General features: G+C 36.5%; 1 protein-coding gene across 1 annotated transcript in view; it reads left to right on the forward strand.

The window, feature by feature from the left end:
• The window catches only part of LOC137284959 (uncharacterized), a 34,543-nt gene that overhangs the window by 3,102 nt on the left and 9,469 nt on the right, over nucleotides 1–21,972 (forward strand). The window contains exons 2-3 of the mRNA XM_067817042.1: nucleotides 2,362–2,664; nucleotides 3,382–3,813. Of these exons, the coding sequence (XP_067673143.1) occupies nucleotides 2,362–2,664; nucleotides 3,382–3,813 (735 nt within the window). The remainder of the gene's footprint in view (nucleotides 1–2,361; nucleotides 2,665–3,381; nucleotides 3,814–21,972) is intronic.

Raw genomic sequence — 21,972 nt, forward strand, 5'->3', positions numbered from 1 at the left:
AAGATGGTGATTCTTTGGTGTCCAGATTCAGTAATGTCGTCATGAATGATGTAGTGTCTGGGAGCAGTGCCACCTGTGGTATTCCAAGGCTCTTCAAAACAGGTCCACCAGGGATTGGGGTTCTGGAGGATAAGATGCAGACTTGTGGCATTGAATATTTCTCTACAGACTGTCAAGTCGACAGGCTTCTGCTTCTACTTCATCTGATGGATTTGCAAGTATCTTCCCAGGTTGGGCAAGAGTTACAAGAACACTATCAATATCATACAGCTATTCTTGACCTTGGTGAGGTTGACATTGATAGTGTCAGAAGGATGATTGTGTTCCTTTGTCACAATCAGTTCTTCCATATTCAGGCTGGTGTGGAAAATACAACCAAGCGCCGATATTGCCATCTTGTACAACTTTTATGTGAACTTTTCTTGGTGTACATATACCCATCTAGCACTAGCTTGACACCACCTTCATTGTTCCTAGTAACCTCCATGATGCAATGTGATATGCTAGACTTAACCATCTTAACCCCTTATATACAGGTGGGGAAGGATGATATTGCTAATACATTATTATTTGATGAGCTACTCCGAACTTAGGAAGGAAGCAGGAAATCAAAAAACACTTAATAAGTTAGTTCAATAATAATAATCTTGCTGACCATCTTAACACCATGTCTTTGACATGCCACAATGAGTACCTGCCCAACAAATTCAAACATTACAGGAAGTGACCAATTTAAGTCAGTGCTCTGAAACAACATTTCATGCCATAGTTAGGAACCTGTAACAGCTGTCACCAGTGAGAGAAAACATTGTGTTATTACCTTTCATCTGGTACATACCTGCAACAACTGTCACCTGTGAGAGAAAACGTCATGTTATTACCTTTCATCTTGTACTTACCTGTAACAGCTGTCACCTGTGAGAGAAAACGTCATGTTATTACCTGTCATCTGGTACTTACCTGTAACAACTGTCACCTGTGAGAGAAAACGTCATGTTATTACCTGTCATCTGGTACTTACCTGTAACAACTGTCAGCAGTGGGAGGAACTGTTCAGAAAGCATCATGTTATAACCTGGCATCTCGAAATACACTCATCGGGTGTTTTATCCTATGAGTGAAAATTTGCAAAATTTACATCCTGAGGGCATTTAGCTTAGGGTTATTTTGTCCAAGGGCTTTTTATCACAAGTGGGCTTATTGTCTGTCCATCATTCATTTCTGCCTGTTCAGGAATTAAGATCTGTGTTGTCTTCAATTCCTACTGACATGCAATGAAATATTTGACAATGTATTGAAGGTTGTGCAGTTGTTTTGAATTCATTTAGTAGTGATTTTCTGAACTGAACATGCATAAAGTGTGAATTTGATCAAAGTTCTTTGTTGTACGGTTTGTGTTGAGATTAAGATCATTGGCTGAATTTACTACAGTGGTTAAGTAGGTATAGCACTGAAACAAGCATTTCCATTGATGCTAGATTTTTGTGGAAAAGTTCATATTTATCTTGAATGTGTTGTTATATTGGATGGTAGTCTTTATTCTTTCAAATAAATATCAAACTATACTTAAAACAATGCCAGCGCGTTGAGCATGCACTAGTGCATGGTTATGTGCGCTGTATAGATATCCTATGCTATGCATGCTAAAACAATTTTGTCAGAACTTCCTCATTTACGACATCACAAAGTCTCACAGAACTATCACCTATTTGCCAAATATATTTCTTTTGGGCATTTCAGACAATTTTCACGTTCTTCTTAAGTTGCAACTGTGTTATAATGTGTGCTTTTTTAAGATCACGTTCACAGGCTAGAGTCAAGACTCATTTGTAATTGCAAGTGTTATATGCTACACAAACACTGGTTCCAAGGTGTTGAAACAATGTTTTGACTTTTCATTAACCCTGTTTGTGGCTTATGAAAAAGACAGTGCAGTTGTACTAGAGTAAGAATGGGTTCACTAGAACGAGTAGTGGTTGGAAGATGCAACTGAATTCATCCAGTGCCTGAGTCATTGAACTCAGTGAGTGTACGGTGTGGAAGCCTGGTGGTTTCATGTAACTGATGACCCGGGTTTAGTTTCCAATATGGATACAATAAGTGAAACCCATTTATGGTGATCCCCACCATGATAGTGCTGGGCTATTGCTAGAAGCGGCATAAAACTATTCTCACTCAGTGAACTCAGCGACATTTTTGGTGTACAGCGAGTTTGTTGGTGGCCTGTCATTGTACACTGACATCACAAGTTGTCCCAAAACTAATTAGAGGATTTTAGATGATTTACAGGTTTGAAATGCAATTGTGGCTATGTATTTAACCGATCACCTTGTAACATGTTTCTGTGCTTTACATTTGCAGTCAACTACACCTTGGTACTGACCAATGATGGACCAGGGGTACTAGATTCTCTGCTGACCTTCACTGCCAGTCTTCTAGATTACCAGGGGAAGGTCGCCCAATCGAAAAGGTTCCGCTACGACTGGAACAACAATGCTGATAGGGACTACCAATCGAAGTTAGGAGACCTGACGTATTCTTACCGTCGCCTGTTCAGCAGTGAATCCACGAAGGCAGGACGATGGGTTATGACCGTGGCAGTGTATGGTGGGAAGGAATATTCAGAAATGGTCAATTTCGGCAGTATGGAATTTGCTCTGACAGGTTGACTTCTTTTGTGATTTTTCAAGTACTGACAGTTTATTTTTAGCTCTGCTCTTTGCTATGGTTTACAGTCAGAATAGGCCCTAATAAAGCATGCATGCATCCAGTGGCATCCAAATTTTCAGACAATTGAATATAAAGCCATCCAAGTACCTATCATCTAGATCTAGATATTTTTTTCCCATATTTATATAATTTCTCAGGTTTACAGATGTGTCTGTTTTGAAACTTAAATTATCAAAATATCATTTGGATATATCAGACACATCAAAAGGCAACATTTATGGCACATCATACTTCCAAAAGGCTATATCCACACCTCTTTGGTATGTCTGTATTGAAATCTGACTGAAACGAGGATTTGGTGGTTACATTGTGCTACTTCGCGCTATCGACCATTGGTTATACTCACACCTGATTTGACTAGACACTAACTGGAACAATTCGTCTTTGCCATGAAACAATATTCACCCACTCTAATGTTTGTCCTCCTTGGAAATTGTAAATACTCAAACTGCACGTGATGTACCATGTCATTTATTTTGACAAGTCACATGTTTGTCAATTAGGTTAGATAAAACGAACAAGATTAGGTCACACCTTCTAAGAACTGCTGTTACCACACTAACTGCAGATAGAGATGATGGAACTTGTGTATTGAGCTGAATGATTCTACTGTTTAATCCTGTTTCAATGGTAAGCCTTGTTCTATTTCAGAATATTTGAACGGAATGATGCACTCCAACCAAACCCTCAAGTATCAGAGACAAAAGAACACATTTTCAACTGGAAAAGTGATTCATTTATTTGCCAACTTTACAGATAGGTTTCCTAAAGAGCTCTTCCCACCATCTTATGACTTCTTCTGGTACAAGAATGGTGTTTTCTTCAAGTATACAGACGTACCACATTGTGAACTGACAGTGGAAGAAGAAGCAAATTTCACACTTGAAACTGTGCTTCATATGTACTTTAATCCATTTCCTCCACCATTAGTTCAGAGGGAGAGAAACTCAAGACCATTAAACGCTAAGCCATGTAGTCAAGGGACTTTCAAAAGTGTCAATTCCCCATTGTCGAGGAGACGAGGAAAATATTATACTATCCCAGCCAAGTGTGGAAGTGTATCACAGCGTGTTTCTGTTAAAGGTATGTATTTGGTTTCCTCTTGTGGGCTTAATATGTTAACTTTTAGGTTTCATCCCAGCAAAGAACTACCTCTGTGGTTTAATGGATAGATCTATGATTAGAATCAACTTATTTACAAGGCTTCAAAACTGATTCTGGTGAATACTTGGAAGATAAAGCTACACTGATTTCAATTTTGCTGTCCTTTATCGTAGATTTAAGACTGTTAAATGTAATTTAGAAACCAAACATGTCACCATGAGTTTCTTTTCAGAAGAAGTCCTCCTAGGGGTCCATTAAAACTCCCACGACAGATGTAGTTATATTTACAAAACAAGAACTTTGTTTTGTCTTGTGAGACTATCCTTACAGGGCTCTACCACGGCCCTTGCGCCAGCACACAAAGTCAGCTGCTTAGCCCGCTCAGCCACCGTGACTTCCACAGGCGATCAGGTGCCTGACTCTGAGGGTGCAGTCCCAAATGTAGTAGAATTTGTACTTTACTAAGAAAGTGAAATCCCAGATATGACATATGTTACATTTGACCACTTAAAAAATGGCATTGTGTAATCAGACAAGTTTCTGTTTTGCCAAGTCAAAGTTCTACTCTCCCAAATACTCTTTCCAAATGTTGAGTTGGTGGGGCCGGGGTTGGACTTAAAAATGGATGTGTTACTGATCAGCCAATCAACATGACTTGACAGTATGGGTCCTTTTTCATGTCCCCTCCTTTATTGGCATCAGTAGTCACGTGACTCGGCAAGTGTCATTTTCTGTCTTAGTGAGCTTATAGATTGCTGCTTCAAATGTATCGTATGTCACACAGAAAAACAGTCCCGGGCTTCAAGTCTTTGGGAGTCTGTATAATGCTTATATGTACCCCAAGGACAACTTCATCTCAGGAAGAATTATACAAACCTGTAGTGGTTATGAATTCTTAGAAGAAAGTGCTCCTTGGGGTACGGCCACTGGCCTCCCCTCATTCTGTCTTATTTGTTCAGCATGAAAAGTGAGATATGCATAAATGAGGTTGACAGCTAGAGTTACCAGCTCTTTTCTGTAGGGTCACTGTAAATTGTTTTGTAAATGTTTTATTGCAAAACATAGTTACAACTAAGAATCGTGGAATTTTTAATGGATATAAAAATGCTTATATGTACCCCAAGGAGGACTTTCTTCAAAGAATTAGACATTTGAATTAAACATTTAGGATTCATTTAGGAACAGGTTGTGAAATGAAAAAAAAAATATGACATTTTCAACAACGTAAAAGCTTTATTTCAGGAACCAGTATGCTTGTATTTGTAACAAGTACCATAAATAGAAAAACAAAATACAGTTTACGCCGTGAGCATGTACAATTATTTGATTTTTCTCAAGCAAAGTATTAATCTCCTCTACTGTATGACAATCAACTTGCCCCAGTTCAAGCTGTGATACCTCTAAGTTTAGTCTCTGCTAACTTTATTCAGGGAAGTAATTGTTCATAACTATGCAACTATTCCCAATTTGGAAAAGACCTGACAGTGACATGCTTGGTATTAAGTGAGAAACATGGACAGTGGACGTTTAAGGACTGGGTATGACACCGCTTTGAAGTATTGCCAGGAATAATGTCACTTTTGTGCTGCTGACAAATTTCTCTGCTTCAAAGTTTCTTCAGTGGGTTTAGGGTCAGGAATTTCAGCTATGCTGCACAGCGCACATAGTCCAGACACAATGTTTTGGTTCATGCGGCTTGAACTAAGATGATTGGATGGTTTATTCCCAAGAAGGTGACTCATCAAAAAAACCACAAGTGATGCATGCAAGGATCACTACTGTGGTCAAAGTTGAAGAAAAAAGATCTTGTTTTTGGGGGGGGGATCTGCAGTAAAAAGATAGACTGGTGTCATACTTTTAATTATTTTTTTCACATTTTACTCTTTGGGGATCGGCAGATTTGCAGACTAAGTTTTCAAGAAAAGTGTAGCATTAGAAATTCTGAGGATATTGTTAAACAATGCTCAGCTTGAAAAGTGAAATGTTTTGATCCATGTCCATGGAAACATAGAAAAAACATGTTAATTGTGATAAACATCTTAGAAAACAGACTCCTTTCAGCCAATATCATTCACATCCCACCTATGTAAAACCGTAGAAACAGTAAGCAATCAGCTTTAACACCAAATGCCAAACATTTCTGGACAAACTTTTGACCATATTTTACATTGGAAACAAGACATTCAAATTTTAATTGACTTAAGTTAAGATTAAATTACTTTGTTGTCATGGGCAAGATCATTTATAAATTAGGGGTGGCATGATGTTTCTCATTTTCACACTTTTATTATGTCTGTGGGCAGAATGAGATTAAACCGCCTCTGTCACAGACAAAACTCAGCGATTGTTATACTGACAGCCATCTCTCTGCCACCCTGTCTACCAATGACACAGCTTCAAAAACTGACCACATGCAATTTGATCTTAACACCTAACAGGCTATACACCATAAATGGCTCGTGCACTTGAATTCTGTCTCTTTCACAATATGTAAAGACACAGACAGGTAGGTGTGATACTTGTACACATGGCACATTACAATGTCTGTTGATTTTAAACAAAGTGCATCCATTTTTCTCAGACTGGATCGGACAGAAACCGGTGAAAAGTTCTGCTTTGTATTTGGACAAATGACAGTTCCCAGGCATGCAGTAGTTCACTATCTCAGTATTTGTTGATTGGATCAAATGCAGAAAAAATGAGGATATATTAACAAAACGCAACATTTGTATAAAAACACACCTGAGCATATCAGCAAATGAACCAGCCAATGAAACTCTCAAGTACACTCAAGTGCCCTCCCACTTGCTCTCACTGGGTTCGGTATCCTGGCTGCTGTCAGGTGTAGTGATCAGTGTATGTTAATAATTTTCTTTATTGCCTGCAACTTGAAACAGGGAATTATGTTTTCAGCAGCATGTGTGTGCCCGTGTTTCCATCCTTCCATACATCTTATTAATGTGATATCTCATGAACTGTTTTACCCAATATCTTCAAAGTTGGTGACAGCCTACATTGGGCGATTATGCAGACACCTGTTGATTTTGTTGACCTTGACCTTATTTTCAAGGTCACCACAACTCTTTGACCACTCTTCAAACTCTTGTTAACGTGGTATCTCATGAATTGTTGTACCCAGTGCCTTCAAACTTGGTGACAGCCTACATTGGGTAATTTGGCAGACATCAGTCATTTTTGGTTACTTATTTTCAATATGAGTATCAGATCTGTCATTTATTCAAAAGTTCATTTTCAGTTCATGGTTTGACGTGACAGGCAAGTGGCTGTGGTTAATAGAAGGCCAGTATTATGTAAACCATGACCAATGATGCAACACTACCATATGATAATATTGTGTAATAACTTATTACCTGTAATGAATGCCCTTTGCCCAATAAGCTCTTAACGTCTCATATTTATGCTTTTCATATTGAAGTTTTAGTTTCAATGCCGATGCTAACTAAGTTTGTTCACAGCTACAGGATTTCTGAAACCAAATTTGGCTTTAATGAAGCAAACAATCCAATGTGAATCATGATAGCTTCAGTGGTAGAGGATATTGTTTCATGAAGATTCATTGAGTTTCACTCAGTTGTGATAGGTAGAAATGAAATTGAGTTGGTTACTGTGACATTTGTGATATTAACCATTGTACAAATAGTATAGTCCTGAATATCACCAAACATGATATAGTCCTGAATATCACCAAACATGGCCCAACAGCTGTTTAGCATATATAACTACCTCATGGATGTTGCAGTCACATAGCAATAAACTTGTCCAAGATATTGATTTATAGATGTGAATACCCCTGTTATACTTTTACTTACTGGTAATTCTGTATGTGTTTTTCATGCCTTCCTAGAGCCTTTGACAGCTGTAGGATATAAACTATTAGAAGGATGTTCATGTGTACCTTAACAATTAGCTCTTTTCTAAATGTATGGAATATTGTAATACAGATAAATCACATACTGGTTTTACACAGCTTTTAACGCACCAGAAATGGGCTTCAAGCACTGTACCCATGTGGAGAATCAAACCTGTGTCTTCAGTGTGATGAGCGGGCGCTTTAACCACGAGGCTATTCCACCCCCTCTCTTAAAAATGAAAATATTATTCAGTGGAGCCTAGTATTTCATATTATTACCCATATGGTACTTCGTAAAGGTGTTTCATAACAAAGTGTTATGACACATATGTGTCATAACACCTTCGAGTGACTTGATTTGCTAATACCTGAACTTTGACATTACTGGTACTACTTTCATCACTCATTCCATTCATGATTTTCATTCAAGTTTTCGCACCTGAGAGCATGTAAAATGAAAACACTTCTATGGAATTAGATAAAATTTATTTCATTTAGTGTGGTTACTAGCATTATTTTCAATTCTATGATAACTCAAGCTTCTGTAATAAAAACGTAATTAAAACAATCTATAAAAATAAGTAAACAAATGCATCTAGTAGGTCTCTCATGAGTGTAAACAAATATGGCGTCGCCCGTAAGAGTTATTGATTTCTTCAAAATTGATGGACAATTGGTTGGAAGAGTTGTGGATGTTATCAAGAGATTGAATACCTTCTGCATGTATGTTGTCAGGACTGCACAGTAACACACAACGTCAAAAGACGAGCGGCGCTCTTGTATCTCTATCACTGCCACTGTCAGCCGCATCCATTGCATCCTCTCGCACAAACATATTGTCACTTCCATGCCTCCCGTGGCTGCTTATGTAGGGGTCAAAAGCACTTCCCAGAATCTGAACACAATAGGCTTGAAATTATCTTCGTTCGAGGTTGTAGGATGTGTTTTCAGATCCAATTTTTTGTGGAGTCTTCAACATAAACATCGAATCTCGACAAGTGGGAATTCCAAGCTGAGATGAGAAGGCGTCACTGGCATCCTGCTTGAAGCGTCACTGAATTATTTACAGTAACTTGTTCTCAGATGAAGAACATTAACATGAAGAACAACTATTTGAGACATACAGTTCCCTGTTTGACGCTCCTAATTAAATGCTCCCTAGAATCTTCTTCTTTGGGAACACTTCTCAACATGACGACTAGCCCGACATTGATGGCCAACTGACGTTCAGGCAAGATATAGGTCACGTAGTCAAGTTAAAAATATTTACACTTTGCAAGTGTTTTGATGAATTATGTTATTGCTTTTGAAAACAAATCCTCAACTGAAAAGAATTAAATTTTCATTACGACTTGATTCTGTCTTAATTTGTTTATTTTCTTGTGATTGTTTGCCGTATAGGAAATACATTGCCTCTACGCAGCGTATGTTTTCCTGGAGTGAAGCGGTTTGACATTCCAATCACCAATATGATGTTTTAATCTGCGTTATATGGTTCTCTATAGGAAAGCAAAATACCGGTTTATTTTAACAATATTTTCACTTTGTAGAACATGGGTAATAAATAGGATACAAAATGCATTCCCCTTTCATATCAAGTTTATTTCACGAGGGACATAAACTTGATATGAAAGGGGAAGCTCGTTTAATATCATATAAATAAAGAGTAAGAGAATGTAATTTCCATTTGAGAGTAATGTTTTAGTTGCAAATTAAGATATTCTCTATTTGAAATATACTCATGGAAACAAATAAAGGAACACACGACCTACATGCTTTTCCTGCTTTTCACCCACAGTGCAGTACAAACCATCTGAAGAAACTGTGTTCCCTTATTTGTTTCCATGAGTATATTAATAATTGTCAAATGTAAATAACACCAATAAACCATGTTCACATATCACATGTCTGACAATGACATGAGACACATAGATTCGTTATATAGAGTTCGGCACACACTGATACTAAAGAATAGATAGTGAATTGATTACACTGTAAACAAAGAGTGAAATGAATGTGTGGGTAGAACAGTCAGTTGTTGATAGCTGCATGTGATGGGCAGGCCATGTATCAGATAGGGTCAAAGTACATGGATGACAAACTTGCTGATTTTTCTCATGCCTGTTATTGGTACATTTCTTGTGTGTACTCACATAGGCTTGTATTGTGTATTGTGTTTATGTAATGTAGAGTTCACATCAGTCTTTAATGACCTGGTATTGAGTGGCATCAATATTTTTTTATCAAATGTTAAATGGAAAAATCATTTTTATGCTTTATTTCCATCATTTTTACATGATTTTTTCTATTTTACACATAGGCCTGATTTTGAAAAAGTAATCCATTCAATTTAGAATGCTTAGTTTCAGTGAAGTTATGCTTACATATATGTCAAAAAAATTCTGTGGAAATGAAAAAAAAAAATCAACCTTGTGGTGTTTAAGTATCTGATATTTCCAGACACTACTGGATCATTTGGGTTGTTTACCTATTTTAGATATATCCTCATACGTATGAGGGAAGTAGAATTTAATTAAACCCAGTGTTTTATTCTTGCATTATTGAAAATATGTGATAAAATGACAAATGAGACAAATGACAGATGTATGTGAATGTGGTCATCCCTTGCAATAAAGTTCTTTGTGATACCACAGATTTGGTTAAACTGCAGGGTAACTAGTGGCTCCCATCCAAAAATGTTGCCCATAGATCACACATCTTCACGTCATTGAAAATACAAATCCGCTGACTAGCCCACTCACCGTCATAACCTAGTGAAATTCAGTGCGGATTTCAAAGTACAGTATTCATCATATATATCAATGGTTTTTCAAATGCCTGGTATAAGTTTGCACAGGTGTCTCATATTAGTCATAATTTGACAGTCAGGCCTGTGTGGGGTGGGCAATCATCCATGGGCCCCAAAGCATGCATTATGGCCAGGGATGACTGTATTTGTAATATTTATGGTTTGAAAGTTCAGCCATGAATATTTCTGAAATAAAATATTTCAGACATTCAAAAATCCTTTTATTCTAAGAAAGCTGCTTAGAAATATCAAAAAAGTTAGGTCCGTGTTTTTATCAATTCGGGGGGTCAAATTTTTCTTTCCCCAAGACCATTTGTTCTCTGGTGGAAAAAAGGTCAAAATGTTGAAAACATGTACCGTCATTTACACGAAGTAAACACAAACTTGATGTATGTCAATCCCTGGTATACCGTTAGTAGGGGACATGTTGCCAAAATATTGGTTATTTTCTGTTAACACATAAGAAGGAAGAAATGACTAATCTCAAAATCAGTCTTTTGTTCAAGCAGGGAAGTATTTCAAAACAGGTTTTCGTGGGTTTTCCCAGTTCAATAGCTAGACCATCACAAATTGGCAACTATAATAAGGTAGAAATTTGTGATTAAGGTCAAATATTCATGGTATGTGTATCAACACTGCACCATGAAATTATTAGGGGTGCAATGTTATTTTTGAATGACAGCTCGTCCATGAAGATCTAACCTGCTCACCTGGTTGATGAATATCTAGCCTCCCAAATGCAGTGACTGATACTTATGATGTCAGTCACTGGATTGCCTGGTCCAAAACTCAATTATTTACAGACCACAATCATAGAGCTTGAATATTTCTGAGTAAGCAACAAACAAACTGAAAGTTTGGGCAAATTAAGGTAACGGTTAGTATCTTGAACAGCAGAACGGGAAATGATCAACAGAAAAACAAAATACAATTATTTGAAGGAAATGTTGTCATAAGTCAAACATTATGGTGTGGGTGTACCTTTGGGTTTGTCCGTGTATCATTGTAGATAACATGTTTATCACATGGCATGGTAAACATCTAGCAGCTATCAGTGGGGTCAGTGTAAACAAATACCAGGTGATTATAAGTTCTACATAGATCTGAAGTAGTTACCCTTGCTGATATGTTGTAGTTGTGTGACTCACAGTCCCTTAGCCAAATTATTTTCCCTACAGCCTAGCCCTCCCTCAGTGAATGTAAAGCTGTTCTAGCTTTTTCCAGGTTCTGAATCTCTGGTCACACTGGAGCTCCTTTTCAATTCAAATGGGCTTATTTGTTACATACAAAGTTATATATATATTCAGAGACTAAGCATTAGTCCGAAGTTGCAATGTGCTCTCATTATCAAGGAGATAAAAGCTAACGCCACTTGGTCACAGCTCCTGTTCAGATTTTGAAGGTCTCTTCCTATGAGCTGTACCACGCAGTTGCAAAAAATAGTTTCCCTGCTGATGATTACTGGAATAGAGATACTGGTGTTATGCACACAATTCTATTTTCCTTACTGAGTCATTTATTTAACGTGACACTTTAGCAGCTTGTCAAACAACAGTGTGAAATGTGTTTGACAGAAAATGCAGTAGGTCTGGCTCATAATCATTAAAAATTTGGGATAAATCGTAGTCAAGGTTAATCTGCTTAATGAGCTGAAGGGAACTGTTAGAAGCACCCACTTGTTACACTGTTACGTAGGGACCCAGGCTTTCTGCCACAGGACTGTCTCTACACCTACCAGGGATATATCCTGACGTCTATTTACTTTTTATCACAGAGACCCTCAATCATATTTGTGGGAGGTGTTCTGTTTTTTCAAACATATGATTATAAAAGATACTATTTATAGAGTTCGGAAACTAATTGTTGATGGGAATAACAATGACAAAATGCATGTGGACAAAATCCACCCCAAAATTGCCACCCTCTTCTAAGCAGAAAAATGGATTTTGTCCTGGATTTATGAATATCAACGTTCGATTGAACAAGGTTAATGACCAGCATGCAGAAATGGAGTGTATAGTTTATCAGAAAAGAAATTGTAGATATACACACCCATACATTAACTGACTACCATAAGAAAATAAGAAAATAAGATGTGATGCTACAGAATAGTTAGGGAATAGCCACCAATTTGATCAACCTATAGCTGAAGAAGCCTTATCCACTGGCAGTTTTACAAATGCCATAACCATTTTTATTCTTTAGGCAAAAACATGTTGATTAAAATATGATGGGATTGATTTCTTTACCCCAAATAACTATTTCTCTCCTGCTGAAACTACTCAATTAAATTAAGTTTTGATGAAAAATAACAATTCTGTTTTATACCAAGATGACATTTACACATGTAAGCATTACTAATGCATAATCATGAAGAATCCAAAGATTCAGACCTTTTCCCAACAGTTTGGATTGCTGAGTGACAAACAACTGAAAAAGGCCACATTAATGAAATTTTTTACTAAGTCTTTTATGATTTTGAGTGCCTTGTATTGATGAAACACTTCTCCTAACCAGTACGGATAATTACAATCTGTAATCTTTTTGTTTTGTGTGGAAAGCAACGTTCACTGCATCTCAAAATTTTACTGTTTTTACTTTATAACTTTGCCTGAATCTTTATTATAACTTTACAAACTTTCATCCATTCACAGTAAATAAACAATTTATTGGCCACATAACAGTGAGCTTTTACTTTCACTTAAAATACTTGTTTTAAATATAGGCAATTAAATCTTTAAAGTACATCGTAATTTCAATAATGTATTTGAAACGCTAATTGCTTGCTCTATCAAGACTTCAGAATTTCACTTCAGAACAAATTAACTGGAAAAAATATAGGGTGAGGCTTATGTTATACATATATATTCTGTTATGCATAAATGTATATGTGTAACATACAATGCATGTAAATATATGTGAGCATCATCTTGATGATTTAAGCAGTGTTTTGTCGTGTCAATATTGACAATATTTTGCATCCAGTAAACCCCTGATCTCTTTCCTTCATCACAGACTTAATGCTGGATCTCAACCATTCTCATTCACCTTGTTTTGCGTTCACATGGTTAAATGCAACAATTTGCAGAAACTAATGTGATGAATTTGCCATTGTTCTCTCTCCATGCATGGAATTCGCTGGACTTACTGGTGAAGTGTCATTTAACCATAATATTTTGTCACTTTTAGAAAATGACAACTAGACACTTGTTAATGGGAAATTCTGTCATTAAGGAGTATGATGAAATACCCTACTTAAGTAATATATACAGGAAACAGACATTGTATTGTAGTCAGAGATTTATTACGACTGATTTTTTTCATCCCTGTGTCATGACTACCCTAGACTAACAACTAGTCTCTGAAATGAACATATTTTACTGAAAAAAGTTCATAGTAAAAAAAATAATATAATGAAATGGAGCCCTGAGACTTTCTTCATTTTCAGAAGCTAGGGGAATCTAGACTTGCCACATTTTCAAGACTTGCATGGGCTTTCTTGGTTATATTTGCTTCAGGGTCTGTACAGCAGACTATGACTGCCCATTTTGTTCTCGCACTGCTTCCTAGTCAGTCAGTGTTACTGCCACCAATCTGGGACAACCATTGTCTCATTGAAGAATTAGTTCCAATGACTAAGTACTTTATAGCCATGTCTGGTATAACTTAACTGCGATTATTTATAAGATGTAAATTATATTGATCCTTATTGTATTGTAAATTGAATGTCAGTGAGCTGTGTAACTTTGTCACTTCTCATTATTTCTGTTGCTTTTTCATTTATGACCCAAATAAAGTGTTGGTCCACCAACAAAAAATTCTGGCAAAATTCCAAATTCCTTGAAAGGGTGTCATCAGCATACCCTGCCAGGATGCCCATTGTACAAACATGTTTACCTATTTGGGTATGGTCACGGTCAGTCTTCCCCTTTCCAGTCATTTCATAGACTGCAATATCTGCATGAATATACTTGGTGAACCTTCTATAAATGGATGCATGAATATGGAATAATATTTTGCTTTTGTGTGTCAAGGCTTTTAAGTATTCTCAACACGAGTGTCCAGGCCAGCATATATGATTTTGAGAAAGACAAGCAAGTGTGCAAATAATAGAAGACAAGCTGGGGTTTGTTTTGGAACCATCTGTCATGGTGGTAGGACTGATATAGACTCAAACCAGTGCTGACAACAGCTACAGTATTCCTAGCAACAGTAATGGTATAAAATGTATTTATAGTTAGCGTGAACATTATAAGTTGCTCACTGGTCACTAGTGGGGCATGGGTTGATGTTCCCTCGATGTTTAGTTATGTTCCCAGAGACCTGAGAGTGAGAGCAACATAAACAAACATCGAGGGTATGTCAACCCATGTGCCCGTCAACCCATGTGTTCGAGGGACCATTGAACAACGCATCTATCATTTATCATGCTGAACACCTCAATTAATTTTGAACTGTTTGAAGCATGGTTATTGCATCATACACTTCAGCCAACCTGTGTGAATCAGTTCATTCAAATCTTGCATCTTTCTGTTTTTCCTCCAGGTATTGTCTTAGTTAAATTTGCTGCAGTGTAATTCCACTTCTGAATATTCACACATTGGACTACATTTGAATTTTTTGCCAAAATTTCTTTAATGGAATGCAAGGGAAATCTCTTCATAGCCATCGCTAGATTTTGCAGACAACGCAAGAAAAACAGATTTAGAGTTATCGCCCTTTCATTGATTTGCATTTGAAAAACATCAGAAATTTCCATGCATCATGCATCAGTCAATGTAATCTGAGATAAAGAAGTACTACCACAAAGTACCGAATGAGTTGCCATTGACCGCGGGGTACGTTGAAATATGCCTCGGTTGTATGTGGCGTACATTGAAAATAGTAGAAGAGAAAACAACATTTATGTGTGAGGTAAGATAATAAATTTTATAAGCATTAAATATTGTGAAAAAATAAATTAAATACATTAAGCATTAAGTTTAAAATACATGCGTGAAGGGATCTGCTTGTAAATCTGGGGTCATGGACAACAGGTATAAATCCTGGCAAATTCGGGAGAACTTTTAAGACTTTATGAGGTCTTAGCACAGCAGTTTTGTTGTGCAGAGTTGCAGCCTCAGAGCAGGTTTAATAAACTTTCAGGATAAAATGGGGGTTTTGCACCCACCACCCACCCCTACTCTGGATCCACCTATGAGATTCCTCTCTTTATAGTAATATCAGGAACTTGTTTCACCTAAGTAATGGGACTGTATGACCTATGGTACTCTGAGCTTTTCTCCCATCAAGCTGTGCAGGAGCAGGTGTACTTGCAGTAGTGTGTGAACCATGTACATATCGTCACTAGTTAGGTTAGTTTCACTGTCAGCAGCACAGGCTCAACATTTGCTGAACATGTAGTCACGACTGTTTCCAGTGATCTTTAGCCTTGATGCACGTCAGTCAGGTCATCACTCAGTCAGATCATATCCTCAGCATTGCAGTGCACTTGGCTATGCAGACTGGATCTCGGTCAAAATAAGTGTCAAGTCAGAATCTCTACATTTTCTAGCTAACATCATGGGCTTATATAGATCATCTGCCCCGAGTGTAGAAGTCAAAAGTTCTAATCTGTCTTACCTTACCACAAGACATTAAACATGATAGAAAGTGGTGTTTGTTTTGGTATTACAGGCTGCTGTGAGGCTATATTAAAAGATAAGCCTATGGCGATTTTTAAGCTCTTAAGCTAATCCTAGACAAGCCTATAATGCTAGATAAGGGTGTCAGTCTTTCTCAAATCACTTGATCACAATATTTATGTAATCTATAAATTGTGATTTAAACTAATGCTTTCGATGTTTGTGCAAGTCATCAGTTGTGTCACAGTGGGATATTCATATTAACCTGCAACACTTTCTTTCAGTTTCACACAAATCTGTAGCTTGTCACAATCTTAACGTGTCTAAGTTATGTTTCAAATTGTGAAATGAATCATCACTGAAATTTATCTGCAAAATTCCCATACTATAATGATGTGATCATTCATGAACTTAATAGGACAAACCTATCACACAGAATTTGGATAAAACAAACACACATGTTCAAGGTTGTTGTTCTCAGTACATAACCAGAAGATGGAGATGTGTTGCACCAGGACTTCATCGTGTCTATTGTGTGCCAGCAGGATGCTAAATAAAAATTGCTTGTGTTAATTCCCACGTGTTCTGATGGTCTAGGACTGTCTTCCTGAAAACTTTCTGAGTTTTGTTTACATATGTGTGTTTATATGTGTATTTTAGAGGTCCTTTTGCCAGTTATATCTCTTTACTTGTTTTCAGAACCAATGTTTATGCATTTATGTTTATCTGTACCTGTAAATAATGGGACCCTTAAGTATTTGGTGTATTTGTCTTCATAGCACTATTTGTGGAGCTGGTTGATGAAGTGTATTTTCTTGTGCATCTCTAAATGAACAATATTTGTTCTGCCTTCCAGTGTTACCCTACACTGATGCAAATAGGGCATTGGTTTAATTGCATACCTCTGACCAGCAGAATATGCGTACATTTTGTTACAGGTAGTCTCTCAGTGACTTGATTTGTATATTTATTCTGTTTTGATGCTAAGGTTTTTCATTATTAAAGTAATGTCGAAAATAGAGAAAAAACTGTTTATAACTGTAACTCTGTATCGCTTAAGCTTACTCAACTGCAAATTGGATATGTCGAAATAGCTCACTTGGACTTAACTGGGCATTCAGTGGGATGCGTAAGAGGCTATCCAGAAAAGCATGTTTATTTGTAAAATCAGGCAAAACTTGCTTAGCTAGTGAAAACAATAGGTGGCAATTAGGTCGCTGAGCCATGTATGACAATGGAAAGTCCACTCACCTGGCATGAAATGCCTGCACTGCCTACTGCCTCTACAGATCATCTCAAGGATATTTTGTGCTTTTTCATGTGTGTTGAATATGCTTCATCTGGTGATTAACATCTGACGTGTCTTTCTTTCGTGAAGTTTATGTTAAGATATGCAAAAGAGTGTGATACCTGAAACCCACAGAAAAGCATCGTATTAAATATCTCAAAATGTATAGTTGGCAAGATCAACAGAACTAGATATTATTTTGTAACTTGTTATGACACACCGAGTATTTCCCTATTTAAATTCCCCTAAAGAATTCTATGTTAGCTGATAGCTGATCCCAACCATTGTCAGTGACATCCGTCCTGGTTTTACGTTTGAGGCAATCCCTCCTAGATGCTTCTCTTTATAGTAATATTTAGACTCCATGGTAGCTACATTCTTAATAGTTTCAGCATAAAAGTTACCATTTTTTATGCAGTTATCATTTATAATGAACCTAAGTCTCACTTAGGAGATAAACATCATGTGTTGGCCAATTTCCGGATATTATTGAGTATTTGAAGCACGGGAATGCATCATTTTTCTATGTCTTTCATCAATGATAACATTATCCATTACATGATAGCGGTGTCTTAGTGTCTGTCATCAAAGTACCATCTAAATGACAATACTGCTGAAAATATGTAAATATAGAATGAAGACCTGGGTCAAGTCATGCTTTATTGGTAAACAAATATAAGAATTTCGACTTCGGAAAAGTAAGAATACTCTTTGATAATGTAAGATTGTTCATCGTGATTTTCCAAGGTACTGTCTGAACTGGTAACAGTACAACATGATAAACGTGCCAGATGGATAATTAATCAACCCTTATCTCATCGTCACGAGACCAAGCAGTAATGACACAGTTCAAATCATGTGATTCGACTGGTATCAGTTTGCCAGACGTATATGTAGATAACTATTAGTTCATTTAGCATGTTCAAGGTGTTGAAGATTATAAATCCATCAAAGTATGGTGTCGTTAAAGGCACAGTGTCACACCACATACATAATACATTTCCCTCAATACTATCAGCCCTCATGGATAGATAGATATCACTTTATTACCGGAAAGGGAATTCTTTTTACATTCACTGAGTCATAAAGTAACAATATACAACAGCTAGGAACACAACACACATATCAAATACACATAATTATGACATTAAGAAGATGGCGGGATGTTGTGGTGTAAAGAGCTTACATACTTCCTGTTGGAGTTCATGCATGAAGTTGTGGAAGTTGAAGCGTCCATGAAAGGGGTTAAAATCCTGAGTGAAAGTAGGGTAATCAGCACTGGCTGTCGAGTCTGTCTTTTTGTCTGAGCTGATTATTGATGCTAACATAATATATATTTCCCACCAGAATATGTATTTAGATGACAGTATGAAATCAAAAAGGTTGAATGAAGTAACATAACATTGCATGAAATCGATTCATGCCCTTTACCAAACATTGTTTGAAGGGAACCCCATAGAGTTATGTCCCTTGGAGCTCTCTTGAGGAATATGCTACACACATGTTGTGATTGAAACCACTTCCGTAAGAAACCGTCAATACCAAGTGTGACAGTTTTCAATGTCCAGAGCAATCTTTGCATTCCATATACCATGAATAAACAAGTGTTCCCTGTTTAGAAGCTGTTTCAATTATTGATTTCAGGCAAGACATAAATGGTAATAATTTTTTATTGCATGAATAGGAAGCTATAAAGTGAGGGCAAATGCCCCTATTATATAAAATATATGCCAGAATATTGTCAAAAAAGTGTGACATTGTGCCTTTAACTATCCATATGTTTGATTTGTTTAAAGGGTTATATAGGGTTGATCATCTGTATCTAGGTCAGCAGGTTGCAGGATACTTAAACTGATAAGCAGTAAATGTAGGATCTCCTGAATGCAGTTATCAGCCACAGCGAAGAGCATGCCATTTGTACTGAAGGCCAACCTTTTTACTTAAAAGTGCAACAGACTTACAAGCAGAAGAATTGTGAAAAAAACTGAGGAAATACATTGATTACGTTAAAAAAGTCTATTTCCCCCTCCAGCTGTCAATTTCATAGTGATGTTTTTCGATCCTATCAGTTTGAAAAAGAAGGGTATGTAGTGATTGTCCATCTGTACACTGTCTGCCTTCTGTGTTCCTCAAAGCTGTTGAATAGTTAATGAAGTGCTATACAGTCAAGAGTTCTGGTGCCATTAGAATGTAAAGAATTTGGGGGAAAATGTTATGTTTTCTTTACAACATATTAGACTTCAGACTAGTTCTTGTTTTAATTGTAATTTTTAAACTTGCTATACAGATTGGTCTTTGTTTAAATTGGTGCACTTGATGACATTTTCGACATTTTGTTTTCAAAGTTTCGCAGTTGTCCCAGAGCCATGAATTCAAAGTACTTGCTCCTCAATGCCTCTCAGTCCTACCTGACTGCTCTTAATCTATTTGTGTGATTAACAGCAAATTCATGGTGTTTTCCTACTTCCATCCTATCTTATTAGACTTGAGAAAATCATGATAATAGTATTATTTTGTTTTTATTACCATTTAAACTGCTCACTAATCATCATCAGAAAATCTTACAACCCTAATTGGGAACTGTGCACCTATACCAAAGAATCAGACTGCTGTTATTGACATCATCTTCAGATAATCATGGGACCCTCTATTATCACAGGAAAATGTATAATTACCAAGATTATGAACAGATACTGACATTTGGCATTTTATATATATGTTCAGCGGATGTTTAATCTTCATTTCTGTCACTAACAATGTGGCACACAATCACAACTCATTCAGTATGATATTATAATTATGTAGTTTTAGAAGAACAAATTTGTCGATCATGTTCTGTTCCATGTACATTTTGTTTGTTGTAGATATCAGAGAATAAATTTTGTAAAAAAATGAAAATTTTACTTCTTATAAGTTTCTCATACTAAGTAAGAAAAAGATGAAAAAATCTTATAAGAAATTTTTGTCGCTAAGAAATGAGTAAGATTCTTATAAGAAACACCATTTTCATTTCTTATAAGTTTCTTATTCCCAGTTATTTCTTACAAGAATCTTATAAGAATTCGTCTTCTTATAAGAATCTTATAAGAATCTTATAAGATCTTATAAGGTAAAACCGTACGGGTAGCAATCTTGATTGTCTCGTTTGATCCAGGATATGGAAGCAACTCTCTATTATCGTGGACATTCTGAAATGTTTACTAAGACAAGTAGCAAATCTCATTAGTTCTATTATGAAAACTTATTTTAGGAATTTCATTCACATTAGTAATATCATCGTGTTTTCAACCAAAAAATCTGTAACTTCTACTCATTTCGATACAAGGTAACAATAACATAACAATATATTGTTTTGCTTCCTTAAAATGTACCAGACAATTTGCTGCCATATGCAGGGTGAAGTTCTATTATACGTCTCTTCCTGTCATTTTTAGGATGGAAATTATACAAATGATCTGCCTGTTGTTGCCATTACACTTTTGATTTTGAAGAGCCATGTATTTGTTTTACAAGATTAAGATATGTAAAAAGGGGATGAGGTGCATGGTATTTCTGCTTTCCCGATGTTTTCTCATGTAGCGATAGTAGAGACCCGGTGATAATAGAGAGTAACAGTATACATTCAGCTGTCCTAATGTTACTGATTTCAGTATGCATGCTGAATTCTCCATCATGTTAACATGGTTAAATTGTGTCTTGACAGAATCTTCATATTCACTTTCTGATCAGGCTCATAACAGACATACCATTGAAAGACACCATTCTACCACAAACTACTTGGTTACTGACATGAAGCTATTTTTACAGTGATCATAGAACCATTACTTAAACTGAGACTTATATAGGAGACAGTAAATTAGAAAATTTAGTGGACTTACTAAAGACTTAAATTCGTTCTTTGATCTCTTTTTGCATGTGGGAGAAGGTAACATGTTGATCTTATCACTAAGACTACTGTCAACAGTTGTATAAAGGCAGGGTAGTCATGGAGTTATGGTTGCTTTGTGCATGTCAGCCAAGGTCATCTTAGCACTAAGATGATGGAAGTTTTAAACTTATTTATTAAGAACGATTCTTACATGTTTTGCACATGTGTATTGAGTATGTCACGTAACTTGCACTGTCTGCAAAATTGCTATGGAGTTTAATAATTTCCTGTTTAGACTGCACACTTAACTTGTTGCAAAATTGCAAAAATTTGAAATAAATTTCACAAATGGTCTCAAATGTCAAATGAATTCTATCCCAGACGAGCCCCCAATTTTGTTAGGAATTTGCCGTGACAAACGATGTAAGAAATCGCCTGTGAACCAGCAAAACAGAACAAAGACAGACAAGTCTGAAACATTCAAATATTATTATTTGCAAAGAGAGCAAGTTATACAAAGTCACACGTCAATTTCACAATACCGATTTCAAATGTAATACAAATGAAACAAAATCTAAGGCAGCGGGTCACAAAATATAACATAGCAAACTCACCAAAGTCTTAGTGCAAGAGAGAAACAGTTATGCAGAATGTCACATGGCAAGCAGTCTGACAGCA

The sequence above is a fragment of the Haliotis asinina genome, chromosome 5, assembly GCF_037392515.1.
Source record: "Haliotis asinina isolate JCU_RB_2024 chromosome 5, JCU_Hal_asi_v2, whole genome shotgun sequence".
In the NCBI taxonomy this organism is placed as follows: Eukaryota; Metazoa; Mollusca; class Gastropoda; order Lepetellida; family Haliotidae; genus Haliotis; species Haliotis asinina.